The 23,012-nt window shown below is 50.1% G+C and overlaps 1 protein-coding gene and 1 long non-coding RNA gene across 2 annotated transcripts in view; one reads left to right on the top strand and one right to left on the bottom strand.

Annotated features, from left to right (window-relative positions):
- Positions 1-2,043: 2,043 nt before the first annotated feature.
- LOC126546267 (transcription factor LBX2-like) overlaps positions 2,044-23,012 on the bottom strand; it is a 67,533-nt gene continuing 46,564 nt past the window's right edge. The window contains exon 2 of the mRNA XM_050194419.3: positions 2,044-6,508. Within this exon, the coding sequence (XP_050050376.1) occupies positions 6,153-6,508 (356 nt within the window). The 3' untranslated portion in view covers positions 2,044-6,152. The remainder of the gene's footprint in view (positions 6,509-23,012) is intronic.
- The window catches only part of LOC129380507 (uncharacterized), a 125,251-nt gene continuing 116,605 nt past the window's right edge, over positions 14,367-23,012 (top strand). The window contains exon 1 of the long non-coding RNA XR_008608607.2: positions 14,367-14,813. This is a non-coding gene — a long non-coding RNA (uncharacterized lncRNA). The remainder of the gene's footprint in view (positions 14,814-23,012) is intronic.

The raw sequence follows: 23,012 nt of genomic DNA, 5'->3' as shown, positions 1-23,012 counted from the left end.
TTATTTTCTACTCTAATAATCAACCTATTATCGCTAAATTAACAAATATAGTGCTCTAAGGTCAGTTTAAACTGATTTAGTGTTTCTCTTAAGTGGTTCCTTTAAGGTGCGGGATATTATTTTGAAGCTCATCAACGTCCACGAGCTGTGCCTGTGTGAGGGGTAATAGCAGAGATTTACCTGTACACTTTTATTCCAAGTGCATAGATGCAGTATATAGGAACCACATAGCGGACTCACTGTGTAGGGGTGGATGAATATTTCGAACTTTCGAATAACGAACTGAATGTTGTCGAATTCAGTTTGGTCAACGTATCGAATAGTCAGTATTTGTAAGTGCTAATAGATGTTCAAAAAATAATTTTCGATTGTTTGAAACCGTCAACTGAAGGCAATCAAGCATAAGGTTGGAGCAGAAAGTGTGATAACTTTCCTTCCGGCGGCCATCATAGAGGTACATGAGAAGTTACGTAGTGATGCGCGCTGTATACGTTGCCCAAGCAGCCGAAGGTCTTCGCGGCTTAACCGCTACAATTTGCACTCACCGGAGAGTCCTGGGGCACGATCGGAGATCTTTGTTTGAAACAGAACGCGCGTTCAGTCACTGCAACGTCACAAAGTGGGCGGTCCGCAAAATTTGTGAGAACGGGAGGGAGAGATAGGAGCCAATCGGCAAGTGGTGGACTCCCCGGAACTTTACGTGCCTCATTTGTCGTCTGCATGCTTGGGTGCAATATACTACAAAAAGAAACGTTTCTTGCCTACCAATGAAGAAAATATTTAAATGAAAAAAAAAAATGTACTTTTTCTTCTCAAGCTTAAACAAGTCCTAAATATTAATACGCACGATTACTCATTTATTACTGTTAGTTTTTCTGCATGCTCGCTAGGGGGTGTCACGCACAGAAAAAAGAAAACGACGGGAACAGTGGCGCGCCTTTCAAGAGGCAACATCAATATGTCATCGCGCCGCAATGTCCGACTGGGCCCCCTGGTCTCGGCGGGTCAGAGGACGCTGTTCAGCGCACTGTTCGTTTCGAGAAACGAAAGCGACGCCGGAATTCGCTTTCTGCCATTTCTTCAAATGGATTTGGCACCTCCAGCAGCTCTGCTTCCTCCTCGAGCAAACGCCAATGCACCAACCGAATCTCCCACTGCAAGTGTCATTTTCTCGAATTAGACTGGGGATTGAATCCGAACGTGGCATTCCGTAGCCGCAGCCACCGTTTGGATCCAACCCAATTCACCAGACTTGCCATGCGAAGCCCGTCTCGTAGCGAGCGCGTGATCGCTCGAACGAAACACCTCTCGTCGCGTTCTGCTTCCTACAGCAGACGACGTGCTCAGTTTCACAATGATTGACAGGAACGTGTCGGCATTTTGAAGTCGCCGAAAACGTGGTTGCGCCGTGCGGTTGACGGCACTGGCGCGGCCTAGGCCAATCGCGTGGGGCGAAAGTGAACGCGCATTCCGAACAACGATCTCCGATCGCGCCCGTGAGCATGCGAACAAGTTGCTTATTTGTTCATAACAATTTATGCTTTTTGATAAACAACCCTACATAGTTTACAATGTAATGACAGAAGCTTGCTAACGTTGTGAATGTACTAGGATGTGAACACCGTTTTATATTATTTATGAAAACGGCTGCTGATTATTTGAAATCTATTCAAAAAGTATTTGATATTCGATTCGATTCGTTTTGGCACTATTGGATTCTATTCTGTCTCAAAATTAATTATTCGCACACCCTTAGGTATTAGCAATATTTGTTGCCTAACTGCTATTTGTTTTTCAGTTTTCTTGAAGAAAATACTCGAATGACATTCCTTGTTTCTACAGAACAATATAAATGTTCAGTGGTTCGAAAATTTCTGAAAAAGAATAACGTTTACAGCAGTGCTTCACATTTAATGCTGCTTTGGTCCGGTCATCTTCCGCAGAACTACGTTGTAGGATGGAGACTCAAGCCGCCGGCATCAATCACTAAAAGTGATGACTCCGCATAGATCTGGCGAGACTCCTGATTGCGAAGAACTCAAACACGGTGGATAAATTCAGATTTTATTGTTATACGCATTGTTCATTCAGGCATGAATGCTACAACGTCTCTCGAAACAATAAGAATTATCACAGGATTGTTCAGTGATGCGTACAGATACCAATATTTCACAGCATTAACAAAACATTGAATATGCAAGTAATAATAAACATTTAGATTTTGTCGTGTACTTAAATAGGAACTACTTACAATATATAAAAGAAGCCCGAACAACAGTGGTTTTGTAAGTTCAACGCGAAGTAGACTAAGTTGTTTCGTGCTTTGGCTGAAGCACAGATGTGAGCCGAGAGAAGATAAACGTCGCTTGGGTGAACCGGTGTTCTTGTAATGCATGTTCACCAGCTAACGAGAACAAAGTAAATAAAGCCTGGATGCAGGTGGTCCGTGCGCATTTCACGTTGTCAATTTCGCACTGCTGGCAGATGCCTGTGCATTGTCGCTCAACTAGTGTGGAGTAGAAAATAAATGGCAATGTTCCTTCCTTTCTTTTTTTTTCTCTTTTTTTTTCTGCAACACAACTCAGCAGAGCCGTGATTGTTCATTAACGCATTTACCACCACTGTCGCACGGCTTCACTGCAGGGGCAAAAAATAAAATAAAAAAGCAGAGAGACAGAAAGGACTTGGTGACATAGGCTGGGATCTCACACGTAACAACACGCAAAGACACGACACAGTGTATACTTTCGCAGCAAAGACGTAAACTCTGCACAACAAGACAGGCTGCTCGCTATATGTACAATGTGTATAATGCGTTCCAAAGTATACGGATCAGTCGCTACAAGACCTGTACGGTAGGCCTGGTTTATTTGGTGTGAGCCAACGTTTCCTTCGCTGAGAAACAAACAAGAGAGAGAGAGAGAAAGAGAGAAAAGGAACTTATTCAACGGAAAGTACATTTGAAGATGCCTGCTAGTTGTTCGGGTTGACGAAGCGACCTGGTTGGTTGTGTGAACGAGGCCGCTTCGGGAGCAATTTTCGGAGTCGTTCGCGCTGCGCGTTTGTCGCTTTTCGTGCCGAAGAATGAGAAAGTGCAAGCCACGTGGGTTCGCTGCACTTTTCCCCCCGTAAAATCGTTCCCGTCAGGCATTGACCCAACAGGAGTGTTTTCTTATGACAGCCGTTCGAGAATGTTGCCACCCGAACTAAAAGGTAATGCTTCGCTACTCGCGTGTGATCGCGTCAAGTGTGCGCCTGCGAAGAGCAATATGAAATCAAGTGTCTAGAAAAGCAACACCGGCAGTGCGCACCTTTGTAGCGTGACAGACGCAATAAATAGGTGGTGACGAAAAAAGATAACAAAAACGTGGTAGGAAAACATGAGAATTTCTTCGTCGTTTGCGTATCGCACCTTTCAGACTGTGGCTATTTTGTAACCGCGTGCAACTTCCTTTTCCTCTATTCAAACTGCGTTGTATGAGGCGAAGATGTGCGTTTTGTGGTCGTTGATTCTGGAACGCTTGCACTGCACTAATTAGCGCTTTCACTGCTGTTCCACGTTTTATTTTAACCACAAGAAATGATCCCATCAACAAGAAGCCCATACGCATCCGCATGGCTAAAGGAGTGAAATGAGCATATACACCGTATAAAGCTGGCCTGTGATGTCCTCGTACACCGCGAAGGCCGTAAGTGAGCTTCACTAGCCGCTGGACGCGTTCTCTGATGCGGAGACAGTTTTCACATGCTCGCGAATTTCTCCAGCGTAAGTGGCATTTGCTACCGCACATACATGTACATGCTGAAGAGGCTTTTGTGAAGGCTGTGTATTTTCGTTGACAATATTGTCTCGTGCTATTATTGCGCCAAGAATGCGGATTCGCGCAATGGAAAATAAATATAAGCGCTGTGCATGTAGTAAGCACCGAGAACAATACTCTTGCTAAAGCAATTTTTGACGAAGCAGGCAGACACCTCGAACGGATGCCACAAACCGGGGTTTTGTATCCACCGCACTCAGAAATATTTTAGGAAAGTTTAAATAATCAGACCAAGGCAGAAAAAAAAAGCATAAGATACAAACATTCTTGCTATAAACACGTTGTTGCCTTTCTGTTTCTTTGTGCTGGTGTACCAAGGTAAACAAAGCCAAGGAAGTTATGAGACAAAAGAAAACGACACAGAAAGGGGCAAATATTTCGCGCATACAGTGCAACATAGCCGAGGCCTGCCGGCGGCCGTGCTCGCGCAAGATGCCCGTAGAGTTTTCAAGAAATGTCTGGGCGGGATGTAAAATATTTACACGGGACATAACAGCAGCTTCAATAAGCATACGTATATACAGGGCGAAGGCCTCTGCCTCGCAGAAGACCTCGTTGACCAGGCCATTGAAGTCGCCGCTGACCGACTGGTGGGTCCTCCGGACCTCTATTCCGCTCGCTTTGAAATCATGACACGCATCCTGCAGTGTGCGAGCTCTGCGCTGTAGTAGCGGGAGCGTTTCCTTCGTCGTGAAGTGCAGGACCGAGTGGACTGCACACAAAGCAGCGGCTGGATTGTCGTGGTGACCGAGCTGCCGAGGCGTTTCCACGCACAATACTTTACTAGGCATATGTACCAACGGCACTATTTATCGAGTTTACCTATACGATCAACAGAATGCGCCTAGAACCTAAATGTCATGGATTCGCCTTTCTTTTTAATATTAAAAAAGGAGTCATTGCGTTAAATAGTGCTGCCAAGAGATACAGCAAGGGCAACCAAGAACTGGCCATTGCCATGTTCACTGTGGCAATGATTTGATTTAGACGAGCCCTTGTTTTGTCCAACCAAGGGAAAACGTTCCGTCCTGTTCGGAATACAGTGCATGAGTGATGATAAGCTGATGTAATTTTCTTTTCTTGAAAATGTGCGCGAGGTATTACAAATTTTGTATTGTTTTCAGTCGCTGTCTAAACATCGACTATACAACAAAATGCGATTCTCCGATGAGCTCGCCACCGCTATAAACGTGTTAATGAGCTAGTTCAGGCCTGGGTAGGAGTGTGCCCTGTGGCTTTCGCCTTTCAAGTTTTCCAACAATATAGCGTCACTCCAACTGCATGCGCACATCCAAACCGCTAACCTTGAGTATGTTCCTCGGTATTCTACACTAAAATACTGATACACCGCGATGTATGCCACTGCACGACCAATGTAGGAGGACAATGATACATATAAAACAAATGAAACAAAATAGTATCAAGCCGATAGTTGGTGCAATTTCGCCGGAGCAATAGCAGTAGGAGGTTCGACCAATGTATTCATAAATAAATTGCCCCTCACCCCCCCCCCCTTCCCTACAACATCCCTTTGGTGATCTAAGATTGAGCTCCCCAGTCGACGCACCATTATACACGAGGGATACCCGACTCCAGCGCGATAATGTTCGCGCGCCTGACGGCGTTTGGTTCTTGAAGCCATATAAATGAATAGCATAAAGGCAAATCCAGAAACTCAGTTTCTTTTTTCCGCGCCGAGAATTCAGTATTTCGCTTTTTAATAGGTAATATGCTGCCAAGCTGCATCAAATGGTCATGAGGTACGTAGGAAACAATATGACCACTTTTTTTTTCTTACATCCGTAATCAAACTTAAAACTGCAAAATAACAGCTCGTTGTGGTAGGCTCGCTCGTAGCCGACCAGCACAATCGTAATGAAAAGTGTACTTCACAGGGAACTACTACATGGTAAATAAATACTCTCAGGACCTTGTCTGCACGAACTCGGCCACTTCGCAGGCCAGTGTCTCTTACGTATACGAGGAGCGCGAGAAAGTGGCTCCCTCTGGCGTAGATGGTGGCGAAGGAAAGAGGGGAGGCATACATGGCATTCAGAGAACACACCAAGCGCACAGTTCGCGGGTTCGCGTGGTGGCTATAGCGTGTGTGTGTGTGTGTGTGTACGTGTTGTGCGCACCTTGTGGCCCGCCGCGAAGAAGAAGCGGACCATACCACAAGATGGCAAAGCAATGGCGACGGCGGCGTCGCCAACGCACTGTCCGACGAGTTACCCGTAGAAAGGCTGTCTCTGCACATGGAACCCATAGAAGGTATCGACAGTTCTTGTGAGAACTTTTTTTGGACTTTCCGAGAAGACCGCGGCACTGGGCTCACGGTCCGCTCGCAGCCTTGTGGATGTCCTTCTTGAAACTGCTGAGATCTTGTATGTTATCCAGGAGGGTCTTGTGAATGGTGTGGATCTTGGCAGCATCCATGTCCTTTTTGAGCTCTTCCATGTCCCGTTTGAGTTTCGCGCGCCGGTTCTGGAACCATGTGATCACTTGGGCGTTTGTGAGCCCCAGCGACTGCGCGATCTCGTCCCTATCGGCGGGTGACAGGTATTTCTGGTAGAGGAACCTTTTCTCCAGCTCGAAGATCTGGTGGTTGGTGAACGCCGTTCGCGACTTCCGCTTCTTTTTTACTGGCTGCCGGCCGTTGAAGGAGCCGCCGTTCTCCCGAGAGGATTCTGCACAGATGAAAAGAAGAAAAACGGGCCGTGTGAGCAACATCGCTGGGCGCTTTATTCACATCGCTTTCATTTCTCGCCACTGAGTTGTACAAAAGGTGAAACGTTTCATTTTTCAGCAAACCGTTAAAAGATGCCAAGAAAGCATGCATTCACTCGGCGAACCGAGCTAAATTTTACTATGCGTCTCGAGACTTGTCTATCACTAAGGCATGTCTCGTACCGACACATTGAACACATAAGAAAAGGACAGCAACATGAATCTGCTTTGCACAAGCTGGACACGTTTCATTCAAATGTGCGCTTCGTTATTTGCAGATCTGAAGTGCTGAACGCAGTGGTTAAGCCGCAAAAGACTATTATTTTATTTTATTCTTAACTCCGCAGTGCTTCCTGCGCGCGCATAAGAAAAAACAAACTGCCTTGCGGAACTTTTTAGCAGCAGAAACAGTATAACGTGCATTATTGTCAGCCCTGATTACGTAGGCGCCAAGCAGGTACAATAAATGGAATATTCGCGTTACTCTCTTTCTATGGCCGGTGCAGAATTCACATTACAAAGTGCACAGTTAATCCCGCCCGGATTTCTCGCATAGGTTTGTATGCCAGTTAATACCCATACTTTTTTTCGTCAAGAAAGGCTCTCGCTTTCTTTTCCTTCTCTTTTTGCATCTGACTGTTTTCAGCACAACAGTATCAGGCCTTTCTACTCCAGGTGAGAGACAGAAAGAAAACAAAAGAAAAGGCAGGGAGGTTAACCATGTTACACCTGGTTTGCTATCCTACACTGCGAGAGGAAGCGGGCAGAAAAGGAAAAAGAAAAGGGAGAAGGAAAGGAAAGAGTGATGCATGCGCGCGCACATAACCGGGTTCATCGCGCAATCAAAGGCGGTCGCAGAGCTCACTTGTATGCCAGGTGGTATGTACAATAATATATAGGTAGGAAGCGCCGAAAACCTCCACTGCGCAGCAGTAAATTCGTAGATAGTTTAATCAAGCAGCGCTATGACATTTTCGGCATCGGCTATGCCCCAAAGCGGTGAGAAAATTGTGCTTCTGCATTGTCGATGCGCACATGGCGCAACCACCGGCCCGTGGCATCCGATACACTCCGCACAATTGGCAACGGTCCCGAGCTGTGGGGCGCACAAGGGCTGAACCGCGGGCAACGTCTTAATGGAGTCCGAGAAAAGTCGAAGGCGTTTGCACCGGCGGAACGGAGGGGGCGGGGTGGCGACCGCACGACACGCGCCATTCAACGTCCTCGCCGCGCTGCCCTAGACGCCGCTGACAATCGCAGTTTTCGGAAGAAGGCTTGATTTATGACGTGCCCCGGCACGAGGAGCCCCGGCGGCGGCACCCCGCCCCGTTCTGGTTCGGGGAGCGCACTGCGCATCAGCGCTCGATTAGCAGAGCCCTTGTTCATCTCGCCGCGGCTCCGGGCACCGAAGGAGAGCATCTCGCGCGCGAATGCGGTGACAGTCGGCGCTTTTCTTGACCGAGGTGCGACCCCCACACCGCTCGGGCATTGTGCCGCATCTCCGAGCGCCGCTGCCACTGCCGCGTTCGGTGATGTATCGACTTCACGGCTTCGCGGCTCCGTAGTGGGCCTCGCAAAGGAGAAAAACTGGCGCTCAACCTGCAGAGGCCGCGCCGAAGCCGCCTCTGCGGTGCTCCCCCCCGACTTGACGGCTATTCAAAGAGTCCGATTTCCGCACGGCAATTTGCTACACGAGGAGGCGGCCGGCAAAAGGAAAAGGACGAGAGGTACGGGAGCCCGCGATGACGGCGGGGGACTTCGTCACCTTAACAGCGTTTCTATGAACTCGGCCGGGTCCATCGAGTGTAAGGCGGCAGAATGCGACCCCGCTGCTGCGCATCATTCAGTGGATACGGACTGTGACAAATTCACCGCTTTTGAGCGAGCCCCGCAACATGAGTGGCGACCTGTGCAGTTGTCGGGCGAGCGCGCCTATCGTGTAGAGAGCAACTGCGTGATGCACGTCAGGCTGCGCGGAGGCCTTCGATTCATAAAGAAGGAAGAGAAAACGTTAGATCATGCTCCCAAAGATATTGACATCATTCTCAGTGCTGTAATATTGAAAACGCGAGTATGTTTGCATGTAATAATTGTGTCAGGTCTGCTAACTCATAGTATCCAATATCAAACAAACCAACCTGGCAGCTAAACCCTATTTTCTCGAGTTTTCGCATAAGAAGCCGCATTGGCGTTAATTGTTAAAGCGGAAAGTCGAGCAAAGGCTTTGCAGTAGAACTTTTGTGCCTTTAAAGGTGTTCTTCACCCTCGTCACGTTGTAAATATATATAGTTCCCTCGTGTGAAGCTTCCCAGTTGGTCAGAAACGTATAGCTCCGCACTTACGCTTGATATTTTGGCTCCAAGATACTTTTTCTTTTCTCCTAGCAATCTTCCGAACACCAATACGTCGCAATCACGATGTTTTCAGCAACCCAATCCAACTCGACGTTTCCTATTAAGCTCAAGACGCGTTTAGGCGGTATGCTCGACCTGCGTGTCCCGTGTTGCTCACTGCTACCGCACCGTCAGGTGTTCGTCTAACCGCAGGCGAGGTCGCCTCGTAAGGCCATCAGAATGGTGGGAGGAGGGTTAGATGGGATGGCGGGCGGCGCGTTCTCAAAATGACTCATCCCCTCAGTAGCACATTTTCGCGTGCGCGCATTAGATTTCTTGCCAGCGCACGCGTCGGCGGGCGCGGCCTGCAATGTGAGACAAGCTGGTGTGGCGCGCAGCGCTCGCAGGGAGGACTTCCACCCATTGGAACTAATTATCTCGCCCGACCGCGCTGCCTCGGCCCCGGCTTCTTAGCGTCCTCCCATGCTTGCGAGGCGCATCTACTTTCCGGCCCGGAAACGAGACCTCCGCACGGTGCACCACCGCGCGGGCAGCTTGCTGCGCGCTGACAAGCGCCGGTCGGGATGACAGCGGCGCAACGCTCCGCTGCGGAGGCCGCCCGAAGCGAGCGGACCTCTATACAGAGCCTGCGAGGCAGCCGCCGGCACGCAAAGCCGAGGGAATAACGCACCACGAGTGGAGTGCGGCCTACCGAGAGGCATGCCGGTGCGCCCGGTCTCTGAAATAATACTGCTGGTATCGCATGCATAATCGTTCGTTTTGGGCGCACAGGTCAGAATCGATTAGCTTATTTATATGCTTGTCACAAGGAAAGCCATTCTTCCCGGTTATTCATCTCGAACTTGGAGCACATCTGTCTACCACAGTAGCAAACGAAGTGGCCCCGGGTGAACGACCCTGAGAGCATGCGTAAATTGGCCGGTTACGTTCCGCTCAGCACAATGACTGCACCTGCACAAATGAAAACTATTCTCTCGTTCGCCGATTCAAAATCTGAAGACTGCGGACATACGCGATATCAGCATGTTCGTGTTATGTTGTGTGAAACGGGGAAACAGAGGTTCAACACATCTTGCTGCCTCGTTGTTGTTGCTTTCGGTCGCAGCTCCCGCAGTATAAAACCACGAAGATGGCCAAAGCACAACGTTAGCGCACCTGGGCCACCAATTTCCCATGGCGCTGCGGGCTCTCAAGCGAAGTGCTCAAGTTTTGTTGACTCGCGCTTCATTAGGAGACACGGGCGCTTATACAGCTCCACCTTGATGAGTAGCCCTCGTTATCCGGCGTCATCACGGGCGAAAGCATTGTTGACGACTCGAGAGTTGATTATGGTGTCGTGTGTGTCCGACCTGGTGGCTAATGTCCCTTCATTCGAGACGCGAGGTGAGATGACGCCGTATACGCGCCGAGAATAATGACGGGTAATTTGCCGCTTCCACGCTTCGACGTTAGGCGCCGTCTTAATCTACGCATTTTGTTTTCCTATTTCCTCCGTCTCGAGCGACCGAGGAAAGCAAAGCGCAAGACCGCAATGACGTCACTGGTGTGCAGCGGAGTGCGTGTAGCCTTCTTCAAGCCTCTTAGTGTTCTCTGGCAGGTCTTCTGCATCGTGGAAACGAGTTGCTCAATGCAAAGCACGCAGGCGATCGTATTTCGTGTCGTTGTGCGGTTACGGCGAAGATACGCGGTTATTAGCTTTTGGCATATGTGTAGACTTTCACACCTAATGCGAACGCGCTTCAAGTGCCTTTTTTTTTACTTTCCTATTTCCTAGACGGCAATGCTCTACGACGCGTCATATTTAGCTCCACTTTTTACATACAGTTAAAATGCCATGCATTAGACTTTTGTAAAATCTGTCGGTATAGTTTAAGTCCGCGTGGAGGTACAGACGTTATGTTCAGCAACAATGCGGCTCCAACAATTTCAGCAGCGTCAAGTTATCGGCGAGGTGCTCGCCTGCGCTGCAAAATCGGGTATGTACAGGTGCACGCGTTATAGTTAGCGGCAAATACAATGAATGCCGCTGTACCTTTTGGGTGTCGCTACGTTACAATTTTAGATTTTGAAGGACCGAAACATCCGTTACTCGATTTTCCGATTTAACGAAATAATTCGAGAGTGGTCATCACTTAGTTAAATCGAGTTTCAGTTGCATGGCAAAGCGATTGATTTCCATCGGTTGTGTCCTTGCTACCTGCGCAATGCAAATACACAACGCCTTTCCTGCCAAATGTGCCAATAATTGACCTATATATATACATATATATATATATATATATATATATATATATATATATATATATATATATATATATATATATAGACGCCGGTCGGGCACATGTTTGGGAACATTCTGTTACATAACGTTCAGCTAGCCACCGCGGCTGGGCGCCCTTGGCGGTAAGTGCGGCCTGTAATGACAATGACAATCGTAGGGGTGTAATGACAGGCCGACGATAGCGCATCCACCCGACCAGGAAGCGCCTTAACACGAGAGGATTTTTTTTTTTTTTTTTTTTTTTAAATTTGGCGCCCCAACTTGGAGAAGCGCAGCGACATGGTCTTCCGCTCAATACACCTTGTCGTGCGTCGCTGCTAGGACCCACAACGGCCCACAGAGTGAGGCTGCGTCACTACCGACGCGTCGTCACAAGACAGCGGTACCGCGTGCAAGACGTTCGTCTGGGAGTCGTCTTAATGAGGAGACGAATGGCCTGGGCAGACAGAGGTACATACGCACCGCGTACGGTACGTTTCTCTCTCTCTCTCGGAGCTCAACTGAGGTAGCGGCGCGCGCCACCTGGTCTCGGCAGCGGGTCGTAAAGCGCTCACCGGAAATGAATGGTTGCGGAGCGGCTAAGGTGCGAATGGCGTGCTGCCCATGGGAGGATTCGTGGAGTTGCCTACTGCAGCGCAGTCGACTGTCAGCGGCGACGGGGGAAGGCCGTGAACAAGGGACAGCCCGCAGTGTTGCCGGCCCTAATTGTGCGCGCCGAAACGAGGGGCCGACAAGCACGGCGTTGACCATGGGTGGCCGCCCGCGGGCCCTCGCTCGCGGAAGTGCGTTTTGTACCGGGACCAGAACGCGCGCTTGCTTGCAAATGGGCTCCTCCTGCCGCCTCCCCGCGGTCACTGTACGCGCCGGAGCCGAACCACCGATCATGCGTCATTTCTCGCTGTTCGGCTCGACGCCTGCTCCGGCGACGGGCCTGCAAACCGCAGGTTTGTTGGCGGGTTAGTTGTGGTGTGTACGAGTACTTTGTTAGCGGTGTTTTCTTCTGGTGCGCGCTGCGGGCGTTCGCGTATTGTGGTGGTGAAAGGAAATAGCGTCTGGGCAAGATTTTTTTCTTTCGTTTTGTCGTTTTCGACGCCTCTGTAGGTGTTTCGAGCGTTGCTTCCTTGCCCCCAGTGCAATAAAGCAGCGTGCGAAAGAAAGCGAAAGGAACCGCACTCGCCTGTTTCCTCTTCATTAAAAAAAAGCAAATATATTATCCATGAGCATGCGCCATACGTTACGCTGTATGCTGTTCCGTGAGACATCTGAGTGAATACAGCAGCTCTCTCTCTCTCTTTCGAGATTATTTTAACACGAGTACCTAAAACATTATAACCTAAATATTATAAGTACCTAAACATTATACCTAGTACCTAAAAATTACAACACGAGTACCGAAAATCACCATACCAGCGCTCAGCCAGAACAAACCATGACAAGAGTATCAGGCCATATATCTCCCGCTGTAATACATTCAAGTATTCCTTCTTTCCGTCAGTCATAGAATTATGGAATAAACTGCCACACGACATTGTGTCCTCAGAATCTGTCATCACATTTTCTGTCAAGATCGAAATTTTTTTTATCAGCAGTTGCGCCGTTGTAGAAAAAAAAAAAAAAAAAAAGCGCTGTGCACGGAGCGTATGTTTCATGTGTATGCTGATCGCAGTTCTTTTTAGTGTATGCTTTTACTATGTATGCCGCTTGCAGTTCTTATTCCGAAATCAGTGTATAACGTGTACCCTGTCCTGTTAGTCTGTACTATTTTAGGATTTCCTTTTCTTTCATTTCTTATTTTCGGATCTTTTTCTTTTATTGTTAGCAATCAGTACTTCTCGTTTTTTTTTTTTTTTTGTTCCCACTCCTGTAAGAGCCTGTCAAGGCTTACAGTATTATTAAATAAATAAAAATATTTTTTTTTAGTTTTCTTCTTGCATGCTGCGACACTGTAGTTGCGATCATAATAGAGAACGAGCAAGACAAAATGTCCACTAAGAATTTTAGTTGCAATGTACCATTCGCATAAATTAAATCACGAACAGAAAATAACTGACCAGAACGCCTGTATACCGCGTATTTATGTGGAAGCACGACGTGTAATCGCTCCTTATATAGTAGGTTTCTATGCATGGAATTGTCCTAAATGTACGTTCTAGAACCGGAATTAAAGCACTGTTGCAAATGCAGGCAAACGCATAAACGCCTTCGAATTGTTTTATACTTGTTCGCGTTTGAATTTATGCTGCTAGTATATGGTACCTTTGTTTATCGGCAATGTGATGGTTGAATTTTTGTTGTTGTTGTCGTCCTCGTCGTCGTCGTCGTTGTTGTTGTTATTGTAGGCACGATAGGAGGAAATGTTGGCGCACAAATCTGGCGCCGGCTTTTCCATGGCTCTTGAACAGGTGACACATACTTTAGCAAACAACGCAAATAACAGAACACAGAAAGGGGGCACACGACACAGGCGCTGACTTTCAACAAGTATGTTTATTGCACGAGCGCTGAATATATAGGCAGAGAAGCAAGATTGGAAACATAAATGGCGTGAAAAACATGAGGAGAATGACTTGAGGTTGCGGGTGGGCAGAGATGTGTTAAATTCGCAGATACGCGACTTCCTTGTCTAATAACTGGATGGATGGTGAACTGATGCATGAAGGACTACGTTCGATGATGGCAAATGCCTCGATAATTTCACGCGTGCGCTGGTCAGCGTGCTTTTTAATGACAGTGACTTTTCTAAAATAGGGGATGCATTTACAAGACCTGCATGCATGTATCATGCATCCTTCATGATGCATGATGCATGCATGGTGCATGCATAGTCCTTCATGCATAAGTTCACCAACCATTCAGTTATTAAGTTCTTTTAATTCAAGTTCAAGTCAAGTTCTTTTATTAATTATTTAGACAAGGCAATCGCGTATCTGGAAATTTAACACACCTCCGCCCACCTGCAACCACAAGTCATTCTCCTCATGTTTTTCACGCCATTATATTTCCAACCTTGCTTCTCTGCCTATATATTCTGCGCTCGCGCAATAAACATACTTGTTGGAAGCCAGCGCCTGTGTCGCGTGCGTCTTTTCTGTGTCCCGTTATTCGCGCTGTTTGCTAAAGTATCTGTTCGTACCAACAAGCCCGGCTAGTCACTGTTCAGGTGACGCACTTTACTTTTTTTTTTCTTGGGGGGGGGGGGGGGTATTTTTTTGGAAGTATAGACTTGCAAAAATAGTCAAAGAGACTATTTATTCTTTGTGCAGTTACGCGTTTGTATATGTCTTTGTGCTTATAGTTTCTACATGGTTACGCGAGAGAGGGGAGGAAAGGAGGGGGAGGAAATGGTGCAAGTTCTATTCGCAAAGATTATTACTATACGGTCCTGCGGTAAGAATCGTAGGCTTTCAAAGAAGTTTATTCATTCATGGGTGAATCTAGGTGTGTACTTGCAAAACCCGTTGCTTTAAGTACAGTGAAGGTAATATAGGGTAGCCCGTCGTCCGCTAATTCTGTCTCTGATTTTCTCTTCAGGAATGCGAGAAGTGGACACAGTTCAAATTCATTGGCAATTCGCGTGACCTGTGGATAGTGCACTCGGAGTAATCTGAGAGGACGAACTCGGAACAAGACGTAAGAACTTCATGACGCTCGACTATTTTCGTTCAGCGATGGATCGGGGCATGTTATCCACGAGAAAATTCGTGATGACTGACCGTTAATAATTGCCGTTACCTTGCGTGCATGGATTTCCGCGCATGCTCATACATTTTCACCGAGGACGAAAGTATCTAAGACTCTGTGCACGTCTATAGTGGTCGCCTCAGTTTCGCGACCGTAGTTTTGCAAAGCCTGCTGCTTCGCTACGATAAGCATCTTAACAAGTGCTTATATCACACGAATGTGCTTTAACGCATGTAGATATGAAAATAAGTCAAATCTGTTGAGACCAGTGCTATGCCATAATATAGAGCTTTAGAAGTGATTGACAAAAATAAGTTGACTGTGGTAATAGCCTTCCTGACTAAAAAAAGACATACATAGGTGAGGAAATAAACAATAAACGAATAAGAAAAAGGCGTCAGTGCATCAGTGTCACTGCATAAGCGTAGAAACCGAAGTGTCGTGCGCAGGATTGATGGAGTCCACTCTAAGTCTGCTATTTCCGAAACTATCTTCATAAACAGCAACACTGAGCTTTATGACTTCCATATATTGGGCGGACAGAAGAGCCTAGTTCCAGCACTCTCGTATGCTGGGAAACAGATGCTAATGTTGCAGGGCCTCAGCACCTCAGTAAGTGGAACCAGGGAGTAGGCACAACACAAGCTGGGCGTAAAAAAGGCTCAGATGGCGGCTCGTCGCAGGCCCTTTGTGTGCGCGGGGTGAGGCAGTAGGCACCCGAGCGAGTGGTGGAGCAAGGGGGTGGGGGGGGGGGGGGGGGGGCAGTGTGTGATGCGCGTGCGGGTGCAGATGGGCGGCCGAGCGCGGCCCGATTTGCTGGCGGCCTCGTTGCGGGCGCGCGCGCACACTGTTCGAGGGTCGCCGATTAACGGCCGGCCCGGCCCCCTCGGACCGCGTCCGCCAATCACGTCGTCGTCGTGGGCCTCTCGACCATTTTTCAACAGCAACGCGAGGCGACGCAATGAGGCCGTTTAGGGGCTCAGCTTTATTGCGCCCAACTGCGGCCCTCCGATGCATGCCCCCTCCTCGGGAGCGCCAGTTTGCGTGCTGCGGGCAGAGATAAATGGCGCCTAACACAGTAGCTGGTACGTCACGCCAACGCTTCTGCTGCTTGCCGACCGTTGCTGCGGGACGCGGATGCCACCAGCATGGCGATTTCGGGCCCGCAACCCACGTCATCGCTTTCTCATTCTCCTTTCGACGTTTCACCGTCACGGGCTCGGAGGCACAAAGGTCGCTTTTGCCGGAAGACTCTCTGACTCTGTTTTCTGGCGAGCACGACTTGAGGTCCTCATATTCCCGACGTGTTTGCCGAGGGAACCTGCCCGGTGCAGCCTATCGCTGCTGCGAGGCGCCGGGCACGAAGAGGCCTCGCAAGATGGGGGCCTTGACGGACGGGCGACGCGAGGAATTAAGTTCTTTCTGGCGCGAACGACGGCCACCGCGTGGCGAATCGTCAAACAACCCGCGGGCGTGCGGAGCTGCCGATCATCGCGGAAGAAACAATGGCGCCTGGGAAAGTGAAGCGCGTAGTTGAGACAAAGGAGCTCGTCGCGGCCTGTCATGGGGTATCGCCCGGCGCTCCTAATTGCCACTAATCACGGAGGCCGGGCGCGCGAAGGAGTCAAGCACCCACGGGGCCGTCATGCGTGCAGCGGCAGCAGTGACACGGCGCCTTCAACAGGTGCGCCCTTAAAAAATCAGATGCCAGGCGCTCGCCTGACCTTAATTAGCCGAGAAGGAAGGCGACCCGGCGCAAACGCCCCGCCGATTTTGTCGCTCCCCGCGTGGCCAGATGTTCCGGCGTGCGAGAAGCTAATAATGGAGGCGCGCCGGAGAAGGTCCCTGGCGCCCATGAGATTCCGCCACTTGTTCTCTCTTTATGGCGCGCCAAATGGGCGGTGAGTGGGAATTGAAAAGTCTGATTGGGGAGGAGGGCAACCCCCAAGGGAAGGGGCGGTCCTACAGTCGTTGCCGGTGATGATGAAGGGTTCACGAACAGCCATTTCCTCCGCGTCAAGAGAGACGCCCTGCGGCGCCGAATCGCCCTCGGCAGGCAGGCTCGCTTTGTTTCTCGCCGGCCTCAACGTCCGCGCGTCAGACGTCTCCATTTTCTCGCTGTGCTGCTCCAAGTTTTGTTGAAATACTCAACGGTCGTTGCCTGCAGTTTCTTCAATGACCGTTACGCTGCTCGTATTGCGACGAGGGCGAGGTTGACTTCTCGTAGGTTTTGTCTGTCCTCATTTCGGACGAGCGTCTTCTGATCTCAGTGGACAAAGCGTCCTCGTGCCGCACTTTGTCGAGCAAGGAGTCGTCTCTTTTTGATTTCAACTTGCGAAGTGATGGGAAACGACTAAGAACTATATGGTTGAAGCGAACAGCTGTCCACCTACTCGTCACAGTTATCGCAAGACATTAAAAGAGGGGCCGCTACGAACAGCGGCATCTTTCGCCCAAATTAAACTATGAAAGAACAAAGAACGAACATATATTCGGCAATTCGAAGAAGTGCAGCGAAGGAACCTGCCAGGAGCCATCAAGGGGAAGCTGCTCGGGCGTTGTCAACAGGGCCGCTGCGTACGAGGCTGGCGATGGTTGCTCAAGCAACACGGTGGAGAGTTTGGGCGCAACCAGCCCTGGCGCTCCAATCGAATCGCCCGAGAGAGCGAGGGACCGCCCTGCGGCGTTCGAGAGTCGCAGCTATTTCCAGCCCCAACCCGGCTGCTGCAGTGACATGGCGTGTTGGGCGCGCGCACTGGCCGGCCATCTGTCATAAGCACACCCGGCGCTTTTTGATTCTGCCCGGCTGTGCAGCGGCGCGACCGAGGTGGCCAAACAAAGACGCTCGGAGCGAGCGCTCGCACACATATATATAGAAGCATCTGCGCAAATCACATCGCGCGCGCCACGTTAACGAGTCTGCCAGAGCGCGGAGGCCCGCGCGGCGCTGCGTCGCGGCCGGGGAGCGGCGCCTCGGCAGCGCATTCTTGGGACGGCTAATAGCACGAGCGCTGTTGGCTTTACCCCATTAGCTTGATTTATGAGCATGCCCAACTCCAACGAAAACTGCGTCCGCTCACAACTGGAGGTCTATATAACAGTGCACGCTCACATGAAGTTCCTTGTTTATTGCTGCGCTCGGCGACTGCCGGCGCTTCTTTTCCTTTCATTCCCGCGGCTCTTTTCAAGCTGCCGCTTCCTTTCGCGCTCGTCGGCGTTCTGTCTCTGTCTTCCCATTTCCCAGCGCCATAAGCGAGCCGCCGTTACGAGCCGTTCTGCATAACTCGCATGGATTTCGCGAAATTCCGGAGCGCGCCGAAAGCACTCTTTCTTATTTCTTTTTTCTTTTTTTACCGATCTTGTAATTTTTGTTATTTTTTTTTTCTCTTCGAGCGGCTGTAGCCTAGCGTGAGTCCTGCTGCGCCTGACTCCTTTCGTGGCGGCATGCTTGTTTTTTCGTTTTCCTTGAAAATTTTATTTCACATTCATTCGCTACTATAAGGTTGTTCAAATGGCTCCATCTATTTCAACGTCTGGCGACGCAAATTTAGTTGATTTTGCGCAGGACTAACAGAGTTAGCGCTTGTAACGAGCCTTTTCTGGCACCGCAGTGCCGTTTTTCTTGCTGGACATTACATTTCAGAGGGAAACGTGGCGCTCCTTTTGTCTGCGTTGTTAGGTGTGCATTTTTGATATCAGATATGCAGCGTTCAAGCCGTTCCGGTAGTGTGTCACCATTACGTATGCTCTGTGTGTGCGTTCGCCTGCGTGTATGTGAGCACGTGGAGCGCGAGAGAGGCATATCTTGGGGTGACAGATAAGGAGGAATGAAAATCTGGCGCAATCATATAGGGAAATACCTTTCACGCCATCGCAGCGCCATAAATTAATTCACAATATAGTTACTGATCTCTTGTTAATTAGTTGAGAATTTGTTTATCGAGCATGTAATGTCCGCCTCTCTGAATAACCTAGCTCAAGGACTAGAATTATGTTATCTGCGACAGGTGATTTTTAAAAATTCCGCAAAACTGGAGTAATATGGCAAAATCTTTTTTTTTTTTCCTTGCTTGCCCTAAATTGTATATGCAGAGTTTGTGCGCGGGTCTTTCTAACAGGGCTGAGAGTGAGCAAGCTTTATACAAAAAACCCCTAAAGTTAGCTTAGCGTAAAGGCTCGCTCTGTGTGTGGTTAGACAAACGCTGGGCTTTCGTTAAAGAGTCTGTCCTTCCTCTTTAACAGCGCTAACTCTATTCATCACAGAACTAGTAATGCATCCTGAGAAATACTATCATACATGCCTCACGACTGCGCCCTGACTAAGTAAATAACTGTCTTCAATTTGGATCTACGACGTACACTGGTGCCCTGTTAGAACACGCGAGCGCGTGACACGAGGGAACTTCTCTCGGGCGCTGGTCTTGCATGGAGCGCTATCTATAGGTGGGCGAGGAGACGACCACCGGCCGGTAGCGTGGGTAGCGCACCTACGCGTACCATCGACGCTGCTTCCGCCGACATCCGTTGCTGCAGGTACACCCCGCAGGGTAAGCCATTCGGTCGCGTGTTGCCTTTCACAATGTGGACGGCACTGTACACGCGGCAACACGCGATGGATCCTCGACTTAAAACTGGGACTTTTGTCAGCAGGGAGAAGAGTGACAATGAAGGAAACGCGGCCGGTAAAATAAACTTAAAAAAAAAAAGGAATGGACGAAAAACAAACGAACAAAGCAGGCGCGTCCTCATATCATCCTTAGCGAGAGCCCAGCGACCCACCCCTTGGCGGCAGCAGCAGCAACAGCAGCAGCGCAGCCATTTGGCGGCCGACCATTGCGGCGCGCCGCGCAGCAGCGAAGCCTAAAGACCGGGCACGCATCCACTTTTTCCATCAAGTGGCCAACAAACTTTGGGGGAGTCTATAAAAGCGACGCGACTCCCGCGGCGGAGACGCGGGTGTCCGGCGCAGGCGTTGATTCCGGCCGATGTCACGAAATTGCCGCCGGAGGGGGGGACTCTCTCGGCGGCCCTCCTCGCCGGCGGCATAAAAGGAGCTGCCGCCGCTTTGAAGATGCCGACAGGAGTGACCCGGCTGAACCCTCAACCTGGCACCGTCTTTAAGGCGCTAAACATCTGAGGGGAGGGGAGGGGGGGGCGAGGAGCTGCGTGGCTCTGCAGCCGCGCCGCTAATTTCCGCGAGAGCCTCACCTGAGCGGAGAGGGAGACTGATTGGGGAGAGGCGCACAAATAGAGACGGCCGCGCGGAGGGGCCGCCGACGGGGAACGTCCGGTCCGCGCCGGGGGGGTCCCCGGAATGGCCTCGTCGGCCTCTTCGATTACGGATCCATTCACAGGTATCGGCGAGCCCTTGTCAGCGGCTGCTTGGGCCGCTCGCAACGGGACCCTGACAGGCCTGGTGTCTCCGCCGCTGATTGCTTGATTGGCTGCTCCTGACGCTGGCCTGGACCCCGCCTCGGGCCTCGCGCACCACCGGAGGGGTTCGCGCTGCTGGCCACGGTGCAGCTGATCCATCCGCAATGAATGCCGGGCGCGGCATGGCAGTCCAAGAAATGACGGAGGAAGCCACGCTTTGCGAGTGCGTCGCCTTGCCTCCCTGTCCCCGTGTGCCTGTATGTCTCAATGCGTCATTCAAAGTCCGCACTTGGCGGATCGTCCGTGCCGTTCTTGTCGTAAAGTGCTCGCACGATAATTGTTTGCGACTGTGAGCTTGCGTGTTACCTTTACTACATTCTGGTGAAGAAAAAGAAAGCGTGACAGGGCATATGTGCTCTGGAACACCTCCCAATAATTTCCGCTGAACAGTAAGTAATGCAATGGGGCGTCGAGCGGGGGTCCGTCTTGCCTCGGCGTTGGAATTTTGAGCGTCCGCGTGCATGCACGTGCCAAGTTTCGCGATACCGCGCAGTTCAGCGCATTCCCTGGAAATCACAGGGGAGTGAATAGCGCATTATACGAGCGTATATCCCGCCCGGGGAATGTCGGGCGTTTGAATGACCGCGCGGGTCCGTCTTCTCCTCGAAGGCCATTCACGAAGCGAGCCGCGGCACCCAGTGTCGGCCCTCTCCCGGCCGGGAGTCGGCTGCGGGGAAGAACAATGCGGGCCGAGCCGGCAGTCTCGCCTTTCGTCTGCGCGCACACTCCCAGACGCACGCCCGGCGGTGGCCGGAACCACGAGTATAAAGTACAAATTTTTATTGCGCCTAAGTAGGAGCGCGCCCAGACGTTTCCGAGGGCTGCGCCTGCCCTCCCGCCGGCTCTCCTCCTGGGCCGATCCTAATGATACTGCGACGATGGATCAAAGGAAGCCGCCGTCCAAGGTCCCAGGCGTGATGCTGCCACGGCGTAGACATGTAATTAAAACCTTGAGGTGCGAATTATGGCGGCCCCGGTTGCGCTCCCCTTCCTTGCGTAAGCTCGCCTGCTTTGGGGGAAAAGAAATGACCGCATCGATGCTCGGCCCGGCGTCTCTTTGATCAGCGCACTGCTGCAGCTTCACTGTGCGTGCCGGAAATAGCGCGCCACAGCGTCGTTTTCGTCACCAGCTTTCTCTGACTTCTCTGGTCGGCGCAAGGCGAACAGCGTTGCCCCGTGGACGCTCTTAAACGCAGTCCAACCGGCTTCGAGCGCTGCGGTCCTGCGTTTTGTATACGCAGTCGTCAAATGGGGCGTTACGGATTTTTGTTGTTCTCGCTCTGAGTCCGACACCTTTTCCCCTTCCACTAGAGTCTCGTGGCTATATGTGCTGTGATGAGCGCAACCCGCATTTTTTGTTCCTTTTCCTTTTTTTCTTCTTTTTGCTTAACACCCAACGGGCGTGTACACCCAGAGGGCGCAGAGCCTGCGCCATGTATACATCTCTGTTGGCTTCAAGGAAGACCTTGCACATCAGCGCCTCATTTCGCGAGCGCGAGAAAATAATGGTCCCGCAAGTGATTCATTATAATCCACCGCGCACGCTCTGCGGCGCTGTTCCCGGGGCGTTAGAACGTGCTCGCCATTATCTTGTCGCGGCAAAGGCATGAAAGCAACGTCGCCCGTTGATCGATCGCAGGGCAACGCGATAGTCCGCAACAAGCGTCCTCTCATTGAGCGGTCAAGACGCGGTGCATGTCTGGCCCGGCCATGCTGCTCACTTATGCTGCTGGGCAAGGGGCAGCCACGGCCACGTGTATATACGTGAAACATGTGTTCAGCGCGCGCGTACAAAAAATGCGGCGCCTCCGCACCAACCCCTTATCTCCAATTTAATTTTTCGGGGGAATAAAAATATGTGCAAGCTTTTTCGCTTTGCTGCGCAGCGTGCCTTAAAGCGAAGGAACTTGCATGACAACCAATGGCTGTTTGGGGCAACTCATCATTGAACACCAACTTAAATGGGACAAAAAGTAGGAGCCGCAAACCTGAAATTCGGTAAACATGTGACACTGTCATCCACCAGCATTCCTATACCACTTTGGCCGTCTCCTTTCCCTTTTTTTTTTAGCCGTATTTAAAGATATGTTGTGCCTGTAGGGGGCGTCGGCTATTTCTTTGAGATAATAATTGGGCTCGATACTATGAAAATGGCAGAAGCATGGATAAATAAAAAACAAAAGCACACGCAAAAATAAAGAAATCATAACGGTGACCTCAGTTCTAAAGGTTTACGTATAAACAGGCGCTTCTGGGCAGTTCATAAAATGCAATTGTTCTCACGCAATTGCAAATGGCATAACTCCTCAGTGCTACAATCCAGGCACAACACTCGTGAACACGAAAAGCCACAGCAACACATTTCGGCTTAAAGCGAAGTTCTAGCGTGATGACATTCGAGCACAACCGCGAAGAGACAGAGGTCCGGCCGACTCTTTATATTGTACTTATTAGTTTGCTGATTTGTCTCCTGCATTACTTAAATGCACGATTCAAAATACAGAATAGAATACAGGCACAGAAAGTGGTCTCAGACGAGTGGGGGACTCCTGAACGTTATCTTTGGAGAACAGTGCTGTATAGGCTTTGCCGTAAAAAGTAACAATATGCGTTACTTGTTACGTTCAAGTAAGCGGAATGCGTTACCGCCCTACGTAGGGAACATTTGTAGGGAACAAATTAAGGTAACGTGTTGCTGTTACCAAAGAAAAAAAT

This window comes from Dermacentor andersoni, chromosome 1 (genome assembly GCF_023375885.2).
Source record: "Dermacentor andersoni chromosome 1, qqDerAnde1_hic_scaffold, whole genome shotgun sequence".
NCBI classification, from domain to species: domain Eukaryota; kingdom Metazoa; phylum Arthropoda; class Arachnida; order Ixodida; family Ixodidae; genus Dermacentor; species Dermacentor andersoni.
This window is presented reverse-complemented; position numbering and strand designations above follow the sequence as displayed.